At 38.3% G+C, this 19,375-nt stretch overlaps 1 protein-coding gene across 1 annotated transcript in view; it reads right to left on the bottom strand.

Annotated features, from left to right (window-relative positions):
* Positions 1–19,375, bottom strand: part of Prkd1 (protein kinase D1) — a 297,821-nt gene that overhangs the window by 39,231 nt on the left and 239,215 nt on the right. The window contains exons 6-14 of the mRNA XM_032907704.1: positions 13,335–13,545; positions 13,111–13,188; positions 11,317–11,521; positions 9,778–9,901; positions 8,393–8,470; positions 6,589–6,868; positions 5,472–5,524; positions 3,451–3,523; positions 1,896–2,002 (exon numbers count right to left, since the gene is read on the bottom strand). Of these exons, the coding sequence (XP_032763595.1) occupies positions 1,896–2,002; positions 3,451–3,523; positions 5,472–5,524; positions 6,589–6,868; positions 8,393–8,470; positions 9,778–9,901; positions 11,317–11,521; positions 13,111–13,188; positions 13,335–13,545 (1,209 nt within the window). The remainder of the gene's footprint in view (positions 1–1,895; positions 2,003–3,450; positions 3,524–5,471; positions 5,525–6,588; positions 6,869–8,392; positions 8,471–9,777; positions 9,902–11,316; positions 11,522–13,110; positions 13,189–13,334; positions 13,546–19,375) is intronic.

The following is a 19,375-nucleotide window of genomic DNA, read 5'->3' as shown; positions in this document are numbered from 1 at the left end:
CTTACTTTCTAATATCCACTTAACTCTTGTTCCTCAAAAATAGCCCAAGAGCTTACAGTTCTAATGACTGAATAAGATAATCTACACAGATAACTACACACCTACACAGAAAAATACATGTGGAAAATTAAGGTGACTTCTGCTTTTTCTCACACTATATTTGCATTAGTTTAAGGCTTTCTATAAACTAAAATATGCTACTTTACAGAGACAGAAACCAAGCTCAACAAGGAAGAGCTAGCAGAACCCAAGGGCTATTTTTTGCCACTCACCACTACACTGCAGTCTCCTGTAGGCTACTGAACACTTCTTAGACTTCAGGCAAAACATAAACCAGGGCACCTGCTTCAAGAAGTGGAAAGGCACCAATTCCATGTCTCAGAGTTCTTCCTCTTCAAAAGAATATGCCCCAGGAGACCCCATGGGAAGGAGCCAGTCTTGCAAAGATGTCCTTTGCTAAATTTACAGGTATTACTTATACCTAATGTCATAAAGTTAACACTGTGTGTGTGTGTCTGTCTGTCTGTCTGTCTGTCTCTGTGTGAGGGTCTTTGTGCAGCTGTGTAAGCCTGTGAGCTGTTAGAAGCTACTTTTTGACATGGTCTCTTTTAAGGATGGAGTTCACTTACTGGCCAGACTGACTGGCCAGGATTATAGAAGTTTGTTCCCTTTCTGTCCAGATTTTATTCTAGATGCCAGTGAACTGAACTCTGTTCCCCAGGATTTTGTGACAAGCACTTTGCCCACTTAGCTATTTCCCTAGCCTCAGCAATTAATTTTTTTCTAGTGACAGAATAGCAAGTACTAAGTCATGAATACAAGAACTGGCACAGTAACTGTGGTCGTGGGTACAGAGACAAAGATCTTTGTGAATAGATCTTTGTGTTACATTATTGCCCAAAGGCACAAAGCAGCAGTTTTAGGAATTCTGACAATCAGAAAAATGTTATTTTTCCATACAAAAAGGCATTAGTTTTTGGTTGTCATTTTCTCCTTTAGTTCCTTCTCTCCTTCCCTCTCTCTCCCACTCTCTTTACCTCACTTTCTCTTACTAGGTCTCCTTATGTAACCCAAGTTGGTATCCACCTCAGCCTAACCTACTTATTGAAACTATAGGCTTATACTACCCAGCCTAGGCAAAACTAAATCTGTTACATTTACAGGCAAAACTCAATAAATGGGAATTAAATGAAACAGTAGATGCAGAACAGCAAACTGCTTTGCTATCGATCCATAATTGAAAATTTAAACAAAATTGTGAGTCAAAACTTAGTATTAACTTATAAAAGTAGGACTTTTGGGCATGTATATTAAAACCTGTACTTATCAAGGATACATTGAATAGACAGCTATGTTAACCAGTGGGCAGACAGCTACTCAATTTTCTTTTGATTTTCCAACATGAGTCAAACAATTAAACATATTAGACACACAGTAAGCCTTATAGATATTCTGGTGTTACAAGACATTGTTGTGAATGGGAATTGTGACATTTTTCACATCAAAGAAAGACTCACCTGGCGAGATTTGAAGGGGAACAGAAAAAGCTAGACAATCTATTTCTGAGATATCTGCCACAAATCCCATTCATGTAAAGGGAAAGTGTTTATGAAGGTAAGGTCATTTTGAATCTAAGACAAATTGCTTGGAGCATGTCCATTCTGAAAATATGCCTATTTAATGAATATTAATAATATGTTAAAGTGTAGTATAATTACATTAAAAAGAACAATTTTTCTACTCTCTGGAGGGTACCACTCAGTTAAGTCTGACTCAGTTTGCCTTTCCAGTTAACCTGCCTTAATTTTCTGGGCTGTAGGTATCTGCATGACTTTTGATTGTTTTACAGAAGTCAAGGAGAGAACTTTACAACTCTCAAATAAGAATTGGTTTACCTGTAAAATTGCAACCTCATTACGAAGCTGACTTTCTTGTTTTGTTGGAAATCTTAATTTGTCAATAATCTTAATAGCTACATCTCTTCCTGTTTTACGATGTTTACCTTCAAGATAAAAATGAGAAACATTAAAAAAATTAATTAATTAGCAAATTAACAGTTGTAGTTAGTGAGAAGTGTTGGCCATCTAAACTACCTTGAAATTATGTTCCGTTGACACCTTTGACTTCCATAGTCCTCTGTTCTTGCATCCTGTGCTCATGGTGCTCATTACTCCCTTTGAGATGACTTCCCCTCATCAGCATATTCCCTCAGTTTTATTGTCTGGCATTCTTGAACATCAATGCTCATGCCTTGACTCATACAGACTCTACCTGAACTCAGCAGTTTACAGCAGCAGTTCCTGACATAGTGAGAGCTTCGTGTAGCTCACTTCTCAGTCGCTGTGGAGACCACACACCTCTGAGACCCTCTCCTCATTGTCTCCATCTCTGTGTACCTACTCTTCACGCTTCCATTCTTGCTTGGGGATCTCCACCCCTGTTATACACAGTCTCTCAAGTCCACCAGTATCCAATGTCCAAACCCCCTTCTGATCACTGCTCTCTCTTCTTTCTTTTCATCACCCCTGCCTCACCATCACCTATGTGCTGTGACATATATTTTCTACATTATTGAACATAATTTTTTAACTATGCAATTATTACATTGTAGAAAAATAGATTAACGTGGTTTCTCTTATTCTAGGACTATGTATTAAGGCAGTAGTTACTACTCTTGTTTACAGAGATTAGTATTCATTATGTTTCCATAAAACAGTTTGATATTTTTAAAAGAATCAAGATCACTTTGAAAAATAAAGCAACTTAAATTGTGAAAATTCTGTATTTAGAGCTTTTGTAATTTTATGATGAAAAGCAAAAGTGTTAGACATGATTGTTTTATGAAATACAAACTCAAAAAAAAATTACCAATTGTTAATTACCAAAGAAAGAAAAGTTAAGGTACCGTTTTTCTATAGCAGCCAAAAGTTTAAAATTAAATGTTATGTAAAAGCTTGAAAAAATTGACCGAACTGTCTAGGATCTAAGTAAAAAACACCCACATTGACCTAAAAAAGCTAAAACATTCAGATGCTATGAATTGGATACACAGGGAAAATGTTAAAGTTCAAAGATTCCAGATTCACTGACACATCGTACCTGTAAGGATCGAGTCCAAGATGCTGACAGAATGGAACTGCTTTGTTCATAAACTACAGCCTCTGCGTTTCCACAATATTTTGTTTAAATAAAAAAATTCAAACTACTGCAACACTGTGAGTAGGGTTTTCAAATATATATGAAAACAAGTTTTTCAGGAATAGGAAACTCTAAAAATCTATGAGTTTTTCAAAGAATGGCTATCTCAAAGCAGCTTCTCTGAAGGTGACTCCCAGATACACAAGGAACGTGTCTTTTGCTTGTTTATATTTTTCTTAGAAATATAATAACTTTTATACCCGGGTGCCTAAACTTTTAAGTTCATAAAAAACATTTATTAAACCTACTCACCTCCATAAACAATTCCGAACTGTCCAGAACCCAGAACCTCATCCGGGAAAATCTGATAGACTGTGCTGATATCCTACCGGTAGATATCCAGAGGAAAACAAAGATAGGGAAAAGGCTTTAATCCTGTTACATTTTACAATTATAATTACTATTAGCTGATTGAATAGAAATATAATTAAATATTCCAAGATTCATTTAACACTTGTAAACGTTGGATAAGATTTCAATGGCTATAACATTCAAATTGCATTCATATAATATTTTGAAAACTATTCTGCTCTTAAGTACATGGGATATGGTGCATTTTAATAGAGAGAAGGGGGACCTCAAACCAATCAATGGATTTTACTATAAAATATCTGAAAATATATTCTTATTTCTACACTAGTAATTTAGAAATTTCATTAACTATTCCATGGCTTCATCACATGTCTGTAACAATCCTGCTTCACCTTCAGGCCAGGACAGTCAGGCTACTCCTGATTGTTTCATTTCTATAAGAACCTAAGCAATAGACAACCATTCCAGGATTCCCAGTTACTACATAAATAACCCACACATAGTGCCACTTGGAAATGATAATTGCTGGAGGGAGGGTGAGCTAATTTGGGTTTCATATTGCACCTTCATGGAAACATTACAAAGCTTTATCTTTTTATTTGCATGGTATGGTGCATTCTAACACATTTTCCACTTATTTCAACTTTATAGCTCTTGATTATTAAAAAAAAATCAGCCACATTCTCCTGTCTGTAATCTACTCTCACCACTGTCCTTCTCTTCTCTTAGAAAGCAACTTGGAAGCTTGTATACTATGATCCCTTTGGAACATTCAGAAGGTGAATTCAAAACTCTCTTGCAATGGAAATCATTATTCTGTTTTTTTGTTTTTCCTGCAGCCAAGCTAACTAACAGATTCTTTAGAACTTCTTTGAAAATTCACTTCAAAACTTTCAGTGGACAACCAAGGTAAAAGGCCTCTGAGATCCCCGGGACTACCCAGGAAGCATTCCAGTAACCTGTGTTCCCCAAGGTCTTCTCTGTCTAAACAAGGGCTGGTGAACCCTGCAGTCTTGAGGCCTACATCTCAGGCTGAACCGTTCAAGCATCCACTTAACCTTCACAGTGAAGTTGCCTCCCTGTAATTCATCCTTGCCTTTGTCCAGCTTAAACAAGTGCATCAAGAGTTCCAGGGACAAGAGCAGTACTGAGCAGACATTGAAGGAGTTTGGTTTTGGATAAACAGCCTCAGGTCACTGTAAACGGGAGGGTACACTGCTCTGTTGGGTCTTAGGTAGAGCGAGCAGTTGATGCTGTTGGTCACAGCACTGAGGTAGGAAGAGGCATTATTACATTTTGAGTACTGAGATGAAATCAAGCAAACACAACCTCACGTAAAACATCTCACAACGTGATCTGCAGCCTCTGAAATCTGAAAAGTCTGGTGACTGTGGTTCCTGATTTCTGGAATGTCTTTGAGCTCTGCATTGTGGCACGTGTATGTGACTAAGAATATTTACAATCCCTTTCATTTGTCAGCAAGCCTTGTTATCAAGGAGGTAAGCAATGCATATTAAAGCATGTCTACAAATACAAACTTTATTTTACTGCATCTATTTTATTGTGCAGTACCAACCATTAAATTTCAAGTATCAAGTGTAGATCTGTGGCACTCCTAGCTGTCACTACCAAGCCTGCCTCTTGGTAAACCACTTATCCTATTTTGATAAAACAAAACAAAACAAAACAAAACAAATCCCCCCAAACAAACATACAAAAACAAAATACAAAAAAAAAAAACCAAAAAACAAGATAAATGATCATACTACAACTGTCTTTTATTACAAACAGTCTTTGGTACTATATTATAGAATATAGGAAAACCAGTAAACAATCTACTGTTTGTAAAATATCATGAAAGAAAATAAACAGAAATTTAGATAAATAAAAATCTATCATGTGATACTTTCTATTTTCCAGAAATCACATTCTAAGAGGTATATTAATAGACACAGACTTACCACATTTTCCTGAATCTGGCAATTCGAAACGGAAATGCTCACCGAAATATCTTCTGGAAGTGCATGTTTAAAAAAAAAGACATAAAATAGTAAAAATATATTAAAAAATCCCAGTGGGCTACACTTATATTACTAGATTATATTCATCACAGCAATTAGATTTTTCTGCAAAGTTTCTATTAAAATATATTTGTTCCCTTAACATTAAACATTGTATCTACAATTTGTTTTTAAATATGCATTTGTCAGTACAGAGCTCGGACTAAAGGAAGACTTCCGATTCTGGCTGTGCCATGCAGCAGTTCTGTTAGCTAAGAGACCACTCTCTAGAGATGAACTGTCCCTGTTAGAATGTGGGCAAACCATTAAGGGACGGGGTTTTCGGAGTTAACAGAGAGGTCTCTGAGTAAGTGCTTAGTTTATATACAGATACATTCTTTATAGACAGAATAAGCACATATCCTATTAATCTACTGGCTGAGGAGAAAAAAGGTAATTATGACAGATAAAATCTACTATAATGTTAAAACAGGTTAATGTGCAGGTTGCATGCTAGAATTTCAGATCATAATTGCATATAGATGCTCCTCCATTTCTTCAGATTCCCCTTCACCACTCCATCGTGATTACACTCTGGCTGACCCTCTCTTACTAATGCACAGAAATGTCTTCCTGGGATAAGGTCATCAAGTAGGAACAACGGTTTATACCACGGGTACAGAAGGAGGAGGGAATCTGTGGCAAATACATCTTGTTCATATCTGTGGCATTCCAAGTGACGCTCAAACTGACTGTACGGGTTCTCTTAGGAGCAACAACTGTGGGCACCTTTGGTCATACAGCATATAGGCTATGCTTGGCTTTATAAAAGTTCTAATATAAAATAAGTAAAACGGTTTAATAAATGAAACATTTTAGTAAGCATAGCAGCTTCTCTTCAGTGATTCCTTGTTGTGTCACAAACCGGAGCCAGCACATGGGTCTTTCCTCATCGTCTCTTTGGGAAAAGCAGGAGGTTTCCTACTCGACCTTCAGGGGCCCGAGTACATGTATGTACCCCGTGACAGACTGAAGTATATGTATGTACCCCATGACAGACGGAAGCCATTGGACTCACTGTGTGAGTTGGTTCCGGAACCCACAGAGGAGCCCTTGGGGATGACAGGCATGAGAGCGTGCTGGATGGCGACCTCCCACATCCTCGCCACATCGGTACCGATGCCGCTCGGGAGGACGCTGTTGTTTGCTGGGGGGCTTGAAGGGTTGACCACGTTTTCTCCCACATAATACACTACGTTTGCTGTAGTGATTTCAAAACAATGAGGGTTAGCTCCAGTGGGAATTAATGCTGAAGGTTTTGCTGGTTCCAGACATAAAATTTCTGATAAAGGAATTTCCTGTGGAAGACAAAGTATGGTAAACGTAGTTAGCCAAACGCATGTCAATTATTAAATAAAACCCATGCTGTGTAAGAAAGGAAGTTACAAATAGAATATACAGACAACATTTTATAACATATACGGTATGCATAAAATGTAAATTTTTATAACAAGAGGCCTTATTACATTTCTGAGAAATTTCCCTTTTCTCTCCATCTTTTCTTTCCTTTCTTCCTTCTTTCCTTCCTTCTTTTCTTCCTAACAGAAGCTTTGAAGCAAATTATAATATTTTCTAAAATGCATTTGGTTATTCATGGCTGCTTTTTATTTCAAGTATTTCTTGAATTACCACATTCAAATATATTTTGATTCTATATGATAATATAATGTAGTTATATAGATGAGTGTTCATTGAGAAAAACCACAGTAATTTCTTTACAAAGTAGTTTTGTTTTTAAATAATGTGCCTGAATCACTATTACTCATCCTCGAGACAGGATCTCTCAATGAACTCAGGGCTTACTGAAAGGCTCCAAAAATCTGCCTCTGTCTGCTGCATCTACATTAGGGTTATAAGACATATTAGACTATGCCTGGGTGATGATGATGATGACGATGAAAACGATGATGACAATAATGCATTATGAGAATTTAAACTCAGATCCCAGATCCCCAGGGTTATGTAGTGATTAATTTATTGAATGAGCTATTTCTCCCAACCCCCAAACTAATTATTTTTATCATTTAAGTATTGAAAACCTGAAGTGCCACACCATACTGCGGGATGCAGAAAGTAACTAAAGTAATAACTTAATTTTTCAATTAAAAATGTAATAGCCTTTTCTTTCGTGTCACAGCTGTGTAACAGGGAGCATGAAGGATCACAGGGACTACACTAGATACTACACGTATATAACTTAACGTAGAAAGGCAGACAATTGGTGATAAATGCAGGGATGTGATCCTCTTAATTGCTGGCAACGGCAGAGGAATGGTTCTTTCTACCTGCTAACACGCAGTGCTGGTTTTCTGAGGATGTGAGGATTTCCTCTTAGTCACTGGTTGTGCCCACTGACTCTCTAGTAAAACCAAGCAACTCTGCTGAAATGCTTCCCTTAGCTTCCCTCCATTTCCTTCTCTGTCATCCTGCTCTTTGGTATCCTTGGGTCAGAAGCCGTTTGCTGGCAACAGTGAGATGGCACATGAATCAAGATGTCACACCTGAATTTCTACAAAAACTGCACACCACCAATTCAAAGCTCTCTCTCTGTCTCTCTGTCTCTCTGTCTGTCTCTGTCTCTGTCTCTGTCTCTGTCTCTGTCTCTGTCTCTGTCTCTGTCTCTCTCTCTCTCTCCCTCCTCCCTCCCTCCCTCCCTCCCTCCCTCCCTCCTCCTCCCTCCTCCCTCCTCCCCCTCTCTCTCTCTCTCTCTCTCTCTCTCTCTCTCTCAGGATCCCAGGAATAGTCACACTGCTGGATGTGGACCAACTTCCAGATTACCTTCAGGAATATCATGAAGCAAAACTGAGAGAAGCCGGCCTCTCCTTGTAGTACCGGCTGCCCGTGTCGTTCTGGAAGAGTGTGATGCTCTTGCTGCCCAGTCTCCAGTAATGCCTTTTCCTCTGAAACAGAAGTTACAAAACGTTAAAAATCCACGCGCTTTACAAAAACAAGTGCAGTTTCTCAGTGGGAACGTGATTTTGATGGTGAAACATTTAAGGGCTTTAGGCCAAAACAAATCACAATTTAACTCAAGAAGCTATTTAATGATCCCACTGTGACAAGTTTCTATAGGTACTTTTAAGACTGTGAATTATAACAGAGACACTGGATTAGCATCCTGGGAAGTACCTGGTCTGCCATTCACATACACACAATGAATAGCAAAATACTCTCGTTTTTAACGTTTATTCACTTGAAAAGCTAAAGGAGATTTTCAGTCTACAAAATACCAATGCTTACAGCAGGTAGAAGGTTTGTATGCACTTATCTTTTAGAACAGGACAGCCCCTGAGATTCAGCTAGGCATTTTCGTTTCTACTCCCCGTAGCACACTGAATGCTACATCACTAAGTAAGTTTCATTAGATGGAAGGGTTGACCTCATGGCTCCAAGTTTAGACAATGCACTTGACACTTAACATCCTCTTCAGCTGGCCCCTCAGCTCATCACCGTGACATAGTGACTGGGTTTTTGCTCTCTCAGTGCTCCGCCTTTGTGGGCATGTATTTTTGGTGTCTCTCACAACCACTTTTAAACCAAACATTAAATATGCCTTAAATATTTCCCTGAACTAAATTTTTCTCTCCCGTAAGAAGGTATAAATTATAAATGACCAAGTAAGGTGCACATGTCTCTTTATCTAAAGATGTGGTGAAAATCCTATTGGTGGTTAGAGATGGGAAAACAGGGTACAAAACTCTTACCAAATGTGGATTAGTTAAACTCTGCACCATGCCTCTCCCCTGGCCGTATACACAACGATATTATTTAGCTGTTTGGGTTCTACCGGCAAGAAAGGAAACACACTACAGGGTTGTCATGCACCTGCGTGGCTAAACTTTTAAACAAAGCGTTTAAGTCTTGAAAAGATGTAATAGTCAGCAGTGCTCTCTCTCACTTCCCAAAAGGCACAGTTTCTTTGCAACCTCTCAGCCACAGGGGGACACACTAAAACCATGCGGTACTCCTGCCACGGCTGTCCTTAGAATGATGCAGATATTCCAGTTGTCTGCAGATTTTTTTTTCTGTACTGGAATTCCTTTGTACGGTTTATTCTAACCCCAATACCTATTCATCTGCATCGAACATCCAGACAGCATGTGCTCTGCTGACCCATGCTTGTGCTCAGAGGTCTACGCCCCAGAACTCACATATCCCCCAGTCCCCCGGGACATCAGATTCCTAGGGAGCAGCTCCACCTCCTTACCAGTGTGTCCTTGCTGGTGTAGTGGACCATCCACCCTTCCTTCATCACCGTGCTGCTTCTCCTCTTTGTGTGCTTGACAGACTGCACTACCCTCATAAGCGGTATGTTGTTGCTCGTGGAAGGGCTTGAAAAGTCAAAATATGTTAGCAGGGAAATATTTTCACATTCAGATCTTCTTTCCACGAGTAAAAGCTCATTTAAACTATTTCAAAGCACAAGTCAAAAAAATGCATGTCTCATTTTCAGTGAAATGTACTGTCAGAGGTTGATGGCTCAGAAAGGGAGTTTCTTGGGGGAGTGACAGGTACTTCAGATGTTCACTTTAAAACTCCCTAGGCAGAGTCAGACACACAGAGATTTTCTTATTGATCTTGATGGCTTTCAAAGTTTTAGGAAAACAGCAGGGTTTACTGTCAGCGTGTTGAAGCCACAGTATTCAAAATCACAGAGAAAAGTTTGCTATATGCAACAGACATGATAATAATAATTTATAGATAATGTATTTCTGTACAAAATTTTCTAAATGATTTTTAATAAATAATAAAACAAAACAAACTAGAACTTCCCAGATGAATTTATTCCTAGTCTTTTACATATCTAGTATTCATGGGATTATTCTTCTCCTTCACTTTTTTCTCTTTCAAGTGACTCTTTCTGTACCTTTCTCCTCTCCCTCTCTCTTCATCCTTCCCCTCTGCTTCCCATGAATCCTCAGGTACAAAAGAACTGTAGGCTCTTCAAAGTCATAAGACTGATAATTTTCCCTACTAGAGAATGCTTATTATCCTAATAAATGGAAGACATGTAATATATCTGTGAACGATCATGGTTAATCTCAATGTGTTAATGAATTTGCCATTTGTAAAATGGACAAAAAAAATTGTCAGTAGGGTTTGTAATGTCAATTAGTTAGAGCAGGGAACTTTTTCCGTAAGGGATCAGGTCAAGAGGATCTTGGGTTTTGCAGAAATCACCATTTAAACATTGTGGTGTAGAAGCAGCCACAGACAGCATGAACAGGCATAGCCGCAATAAGTTTCAATTACATAGCAGGAAGCAGTTCTATTTGACCTGCTGGCCATGCTGGACTGACTACTAATATGAAAAGTGAAGATCACCCAGGGCTAAAAAAATAAATGTAGATAATAGGTAGAAAATTACACATATTTCTGAAATAAAATGAAGAACAATGAGGTGCACACAGACTGTGATATGTATAATAGGGCTCAGCTTTAAAGTAAATGATTTCTGCTGAGTCTGACCCCTGAATATTACATTTCCACACAATGAAATCTGAGTTAATATTAACTATTAACTTAATAGTGACCGCAGCAAACATATGTATCCCTCACACGCAAAGGAAATGGGTCAACAGATAAATAATAACAGGTCTGAAACAAGCTCTTCTCCCAGGGCAACCAGACCTCATTCCACAGGCTTCCCTATACAGTGCACTGCTCTTCAGAACAGAGTCAGGGACACTCGGTTTCTTTTGCAGACTGACACATCCAAGAGCGTGAATCCCACAGGGGTTCTGACCTGATGGTTCTGTTGGAGTCCTCCTGGTCTGCATCTGGATCCTGCATCTCTGCACCGTCACTCTGACCCTCCGCCAAAGCCATCTCAGTGTCCTGGACCATGGCCTCGTCCATGTCATCCATGAGCCCACTGTTCTGCTCGCTGTCATTGTCATCGCTCCCTTCTTCCATGACAACATCAGATTCTGCCCCAGGGCTAAGCAATTCTGGAAAATTGTTGGACCCAAGAAGATAAGTCTGGCCTCTTGGAGCCAGTGCTCAAGGCAATCCAGGTCAATCAATTACAGGTCACTCCTTGACACCACATATCAAGTGAATCACAGTATGTGAATATATGAACAGTAAGCACGGAATTTCACAGCCCGATGCTCGTTTCACATTCTCCAAGGCAAAAACACATTAAAAGCGAAGAAGCTCTAAAATGAATCCCAGGAAAACAGTTCAGGGAGGCCCCATCCAGGCACAAATGAATAGAAAACTGAAATATTTCATGGGGCAGGCCAGCAGAAAGAAAGACATGTGGGCGTGGCCTTCACATGAAAAGGGGGTCACCTAGAACTACTACTGCAGTTAACGTTTAAATCATGTGTCCTGCTATACTGAACTGTTCTCATGAGATTTAGTTTTTAAATACCTAAAGTGTTTTGCTCATTTTAAAATAAGAAAGACAGATAATCAGAGACTGTGAGCCTCTAAATCCGGGAGGTTCCCATTTTACCACACTGCACTGACTACATGGGATACTGCAGTCTTCAAGTTATCAACATCACAAACTTCTCCATGTCCCCGGGGTTCTAGTTATCAAGTCCAATTGACATTTCCTGGGATGGAAAAAGAGTCAATATCACAAGCTTCAGAAAGTGGGAAAATCGCCAAGCTTTCAATTTTCTCACTTAACTGTGGACCTCTATGCTGGGAATCTGTATGCATAAGAATGTTTTCCTAGAAAGTGACCCTTTCTGCTCTTTTGCCCCCTCCTATGTCTATTTCTTGGAGGATAAATGCAATAATGTATCCTTTAGCTTCTCATAACCCAAATATCTGCTTATCTCCTTGAGTTTCCATAACCGAAGGATCTGGAAGTCTCTTGGCATGAAGACCGAACCAAAACAGTTCACAGTCTTTGGAGAAAGTTAGCCTGGGCCCTAAGTCACAGAAGAAAGGTGACAGCCTGTAAGACGCGACCTAGGGAGAGGAAGTATATCAATGCTAATTCATGCCATTGCATTGTTCTCAAGAAGATGGTCCAAATACTGGAGGAAACACTTCCTGCTGGCCAAATGAAAGGTCTTCCTCCTGTTGTGGATTCAGTTTCACACCATGTGTATACTCAAGGCAGCAGCCTGCAGAGGTTAGACGTCTGCGGCTGTTCACTGCCGGCCCAGTCTGTGCTCTTTCCCTTCATCAGCAAGTAGGGACAGACGTCAACTTATGCCTCAGTGCTTCAAGAAAGCAGGGCAGAGAAATTGCACGGGAGCACTAGTTTGTAGGTATGCCAACAGGGAAGTTCGGAACAAACTGGGCTTCGGGAATGAAATAAGAAGGGTGGACAATGCAAGTTTTCAATATGAATTGTGTACTCGGTGAATATGTATTACTATTATTATTATTATTATTATTATTATTATTATTATTACATCAAAAGCTCAGTGATCTGGAATGAACCATTGTTTATTTGAAGCCGAGTTACAAATTTCTCACATGAAAAATGAAAGAGAAAACCCATGATAGATCATAATTACCACCTTCTGTGATTGGCATGCAACACAAAATGAGGCTATGAATTGTACCCTACCTCCATTGATGGTCACTTCGCCCAAGCAGTTGTTTGGTACTTTTGGTGCACAGCGTTTGTGACAGTTGAATCGGCAATCTAATCATGATGATTTTAAAATGAAACCAAAAAAAAAAAAATTCATCAGACAGAAACAATATAGCAACATGAAAATACAGCAACCTCAGCTCATTTAAGGTTTAGCATGGCCGGTGGCCAGTGCCTGGTGCCCAAGTGGCCCTCACCTTTGCACTGCAAACCCTGCCGGAAGAGGCCCTTGAGGAGCTTCTTACAGAACTGGCAGACCGTGGGCCGTGTATAGGAGTGGATGACAAAGGTGTGTGGCACCTTCACCTTAGACATCAGGAGCTTGTCGAGCTGAATCGGCCGTCCAACATACGACTGAGAATTTGACCTCTTCTCACGACTGATAAATGACTCAGATGGAGACTTTTGCTATTTTGAGAAACCATAAAGGACGATAAGGTGTCAGACACTTGAACTTGATTTAACACTATTTTTAAGTTTCATTTTGTTTCATTTGATCACTGATACAAGGCATCTGAAAGTAGATTTCCACTGATTAATGTAGAACTTCTCTCATATTTGAGTTACTCTGTCTAATCTGAACCAGGAGACTGCAGACCTAAATATATGAATTCTGATTTCTAGGACTTTTAAATCATTTCTCTCCTTTTCTTTTTCTCTTTAAGGTGTTGATTTAATTACTTTTAACACAGAAAAACAAAGCTGAAAGAAAACAAAGAACGTTCCTTAAGCCCACTTCTGTCTTCTCTCAGGAATTTTCTAGATCACCATATTCACATGGCTAGAGGTGCCATCAGCTCACAAAGGTAGAAAAGGAAATTTAATCACTAGACAGAACTGGCTCTGAAAGACACCTACAGTTTCTTTGAGTTTCCTTGAGGGAAAAATTAATGTGATTTTAAATAATTTCTCAATTATATAAGAAGGGAAAGGGCTAAAGTGAGGTAACCCGTCTTAGAATTAAGAAATATAGGGACTAATGGGCTTCATGAGGAACATAAAGACTGGTATTTGGGGTAATAATAAGACTACCATGCTTTACTGCCTATCACTTGGGAACTAGTTAATAAATCTAGTATATAGATTTTAAAACTGCATTAACCAAAATGAAATATTGCTTTAATACCTTTGAACAATTTCATGAACATGTACTTGGGAATATTAGAATGCATTTATTTGGAATAAAAGAACATTATTACATGTTAACAGCCATTATAATTGTATAGCTAATTAGTCAAACTCATAATCTACCTGCATAACTGCTCACTGCCTTAAAAGACGTCCTAGTTAGGAGAAGCTCACATACCAAATTTACATACTTTAAAATAATTCTCTTATGTTAAATGCTCACCTTTTGCAGCCAAAACGACGTTGTGCTTAATCTGCTGTAAGAATCGTTTTTTTTTTTTTTTTTTTTTTAATCTTGTCAGGCTAATTTGAAAATTGGAACAACTATTGACAAGTTAGAAATTAAATTCCACTCTCATAAAATCATCCATTTTAGTCTCTGGTTAACCAAAATCCAATGCCACTTATTACTCGGTGGGGAAATGAATTTGTAGACACACTAGATGCAGCAAAATGAAATAAACCGTGAGGATTCTGCTTGGAATGTTAAAACCACAGCTATATTCATAATCAGAATTCAATGATAGAAAAATAAACACATCCTGATGGCTTAGAAAGGGCCTTGCCTTCTAGCCCATCTCTGGTCCAGTGACTCCACTGACCCGTAGAATCTCTATCAAGGACACTGAGTGGCCACACTCAGCTGAGATTAGGTGGAACATTCGTCCTCCTTCCTTTCTTTAATTCTAATCTTATCATACTTATGCTTAGTTTTGCTGGAGCTTGTCTGCTTAGGCCCCTCCTCCCAGAACATCCTCATCCTCTAGGATCTTAGTCCTCTGGTTTAGACCCGGATCCCATTAGCTCTTCCTTGTGGCCCCATTCAGTCTTTCCGTCTGGCCCATCTCTCCTCTGTGAGTATCCTCATGCAGAGCAGTCCTCTGCTAGAAATCACATAGCTACCACTTGTGGCTGTGACTTAGAAACCAGACAGCCACCACACTTGGTTAGGACCCACTGTGTGCAAAAGCAAAAAAGAACAGAGGACCCACCCAACAAAGATAAGATATCACACAAAAAATGTTCAAACATCCTATCTCCAGACCCTTAGATACTATTAAAAAACACAAACACATAAACAATCAAGACAAGATGCGTCCTCTAGAGGCCAGCAACCTGGTTGGGTAATGCCTGAGGAAAGACATTTAGCCGAAGCACAAGACAATTAGGAATGTGTTCAAGGACTTTAAAGAGGCTATGAATGAATGATAAAGACTGAAAACACAGTTCAAGAAAAACAATGCAAACAATTTAAGGCATGAAAGTAGAAAACGCAAACTGGAAATGAAACATAGGATATCAAACCTCAGAGATAAGCCTCAGCCACAGAGTATAAGACATGGAAGAAAGAATTTTAGATCTTGAGGATAAGGTAGAAGAAATACTCAGTCAAAAGAAAATTAAACATAAAAAAGACTGAAGGAAACATCCAGAAAATATAGGACACTACAAAAAGACCAAATCTATAACTAATAGGGATACAGAAGAAACACAAGTCAAAGGCACAGGAAATACTTTTAACAAAATCATAGAAGACAATGTCTCTGATTTAATAAAAAGAGATGCCCTTGAAGACACAATGGGCACTCAGATAAACAAATATACAGGACAAGAAAAGAAAATCCAACAATACAGAATGATCAAAATACTAAATGTACAGAACAGATCATGGATATTAAAAGCTGCAAAGAAAAAACACCAAGTTACATAAAAATGCAAGCCCATTAGAAGAATGCCTGGATTTTCAGTAGAGATTAGGAAACCCAGAAAGATCCTGGACAAACATATTACAGCCTCTAAGAGACCAGAGATGCCAGTCCAGACCACTAGAACCAGCGAAACTATCAATCACAATTGGCAAAGCAAGGGAAACATCTCAGGACAAAAGAATCTGAAACAATGTCTATCTACCTGTCTATCTCTGCCGGAAGCACCAGAACGAAAACTTCAGTCTGAATTTAAGGCTAACTACACCATGAGGCCAGGACACAAGGGGTAAATAATACCAGAATAGTTAGTAAAAAGAGGACAGAGGTCTCCCACACAACAATAGGAAAATAACAGGAATCAGTAATACTTCTCATCCATACTTTCAATATAAATGGCCTTAATTCCTCCAATAAAAAGATATAGGCTAACATAATGACTTATAAAGCAATAATTAATCTTTTTGCTACATCCAAGAAACATACCTTACCATAAAGAATGGTAATCCCATCAGGGTAAAAAGCTAGAAGCAGTAAGTAGATCCCAAAAGTGAGCAGGCTTAGTTATTTTGACACCCAACAAAAATTTCAATATAAAACTAATCAGAAGACATGGGAAATGATACTATATAGTTATTAAAAAGGAAACATGCCAAAAGGTCATTACATTTCCAAGTTATTTATTCACTGAACAAAAGATCGCCCAAGTTCATATAAGAAAGATTACTACAGCTGAAACTTACATATTGATACTCACACAGTGATAGTGGGTAACTTCAATACCCAACTTTCATCAATAGATAGGCCATCCAGACAAAAACTAAACACAGGAACAATGGAGTTAAGTAATATCATAAATCAAATGTACCTAACAGCCATCTACACGAACGAACACTCAAGAAGATACTTTCTTTCTAGCAGTTCAAAAGACGTCCTCCCAAATTGACCACACACTAAGACACAAAGCAACTACACACACACACACACACACACACACACACACACACACACACACACACACACACAAAGAGAGAGAGAGAGACAGAGACAGAGACAGACAGAGACAGACAGAGAGAGCAAGAGCCAGAGAGAGAGACAGAGCATTCCTGTATTCTATCTGAACACAGAGTTTAAAGCTGGATATCAAAAAATAAAACAGGAAGATGAACAACTCACTACTGAATGAAAAGTAGATCAAGAAATATCAAGGAAATTAAAAACTTTTTAAAATTAAATAAAATTAAAACATTATACGAAGACCTATGTGGCAGAATGCAAGCAGCTCTAAAAGACACCTTTAGAGCATTCAATGCTTACGTTTAAAGAAGAAAAGAAATCTCCTATGAGTAACCTAACAATGCAGCTAAAACTCCCAAAACTAGAAGGAATCATACTTTAACAGAGTAGCCAGGATAAAATAATAGTTAAAAAACAGAGGCAAAAATATCTATAGTATTCAAATTAGAGGTAAAAAGAGAGACAATGACATATTCTCTGAGAAACTCACAGAGTCATGAGGGCATACTTTAAAAAACTATAGTCTATTAAACTGGGAAACCTAAGAGAAATGCATTAATTTCTTGATATATATACAGTTTACCAAAGTAAAATCAAGATGAAATACAGAATGTAATCAGACATATAATCACTAGTGAAATAGAGTCAGCTATTAAAAATCAAAAAGAAATGGCCCAGGGTCTGATGGACTTAGCGCAAAAAGAAGGTAAAAAAAAATACACTGTATGAAAAAATTAAGGCAAAAATCAAAAAATAAACAAAAATAAAAAAATAAACAAAAAGGTTAACTATTCTATAAATTCTTTATATAGACCTTGACGGAGCTAATACGGATAGGCCAACAGCTTATGAAATAAGAATCACGAATATATTAAAGCAATGTCATCAGTGCTATTGAAGAATAACTCTGTGGGATTAGATCCTTGTTCAGTGTGTTTAGTGAATGCAGTCACTGGGTCAGCTTCAAGACTCCAATACAATGAAAGTGATATTGTTTCCATAGCTGGAGAGTTAAAGAACAGGATAAAAGATTATCTAATGTCCTTATCTCCTTACTGGACTTTAAATATCCTCAAATTTGGAAAATTCTATAAAATTCTGGCCCATTCATACTCTGTTTAGTATCCTTAATTTAGAATTTCTAATTCTGATCTGTGTTTTGACACAAGGCTATTCCCATAGCACGGGTGCACCTCACATGAAAGAATGAGAAGGAATCTGACAAATAGGTGGCCTCAACTCACCCACATTGCTTTTCTCCTCATAACTGCAGGAACTAGGATTATTCTTAAGAAGTCATCTAATTTATTACTTTGAAAACAGACCCACTTAAATTTGAATAAAAAATTATAAATTTAGAGAACAGAGACTGGTTGTCACTCTGGCCCAAAGACCCTTCTACAGTGATGGAATTCACAGGGCCACATGATACAACAGGGCAGGGACAGCCAAGTCACAGAATTTACAGTCAGAGACTGACCTTAATAGCTGTAAGAATGTGAGCTTCCCGGACAGTCATGGCGCTTGAAATTTTAAAATCAAGCAGTATCTCAAATAGATGCATCTATTGCTATCTTGTTTTCAGTCTCAAATATAATTAATAATATCCAAAAGGGCCTGTATTTCTAAATGAAAGAGCTAGTTTCACAGGCTTGAAATAGGATACATATTCATGGAGCTTTCTGTAGAAATTGATATAATAATGGCAGGGGGTTTGCACTTGCAATTTTATCAGATGACTGGTCCCTTAGAAAAAAAGAGGAGGCTAGTTTACAGTACTGTATTCTGTTTCTGGAACCATGTATATAGAGTATGTGAGCTGTCAGAAGGAAAATATGAGTCCAAGTAAAAAAGAGAAGACTGGGTTACTACCAGTTGATGTCCTAAGCCCTCACAAGACCTTTGTCTGTTTTTCAATTGCAGAACAAGGACTTTACGAATGTAAACTACATAAGAGCAACAGATCAAACCCTGGGAGTTCATGGAACACGGCACATACACTTTGTGGATCACACAAGTGTCCAAGAAATAGAATCTTGGAATTCCCATCAGCAATGCTTGTTAAAAACATTTGTGATCATGGGAACAGAACCCTGAAATAAAAACTTTAAACAAGGTAGGGTTGCCCAAGGTTACAATCCCTCCATCAGAAATCTGAAGCAGTAGAATTGCCAGGTTCTATCTAGGCTTGGGCTACAAACAAATAGAGGAAAACCTGAAAAATTTCGAAAGCTGTGAAATTTGTTGACTTTAAGGTCCTTGGGGTAACTTCTATATGGAACTGATAAGAACCTAATCCGAGGAATCTATTTTGTTTCTCATGTATTAGATAGAGAACACCATCTCTTTTCTTCCTGAAATTGCTTCCTTTTCTTTTATCAATAGCT

Source organism: Rattus rattus, chromosome 7 (genome assembly GCF_011064425.1).
Source record: "Rattus rattus isolate New Zealand chromosome 7, Rrattus_CSIRO_v1, whole genome shotgun sequence".
NCBI lineage: Eukaryota > Metazoa > Chordata > Mammalia > Rodentia > Muridae > Rattus > Rattus rattus.
The sequence above is the reverse complement of the archived record's forward strand: the minus strand, read 5'-3'. Positions and strand labels throughout refer to the sequence as shown.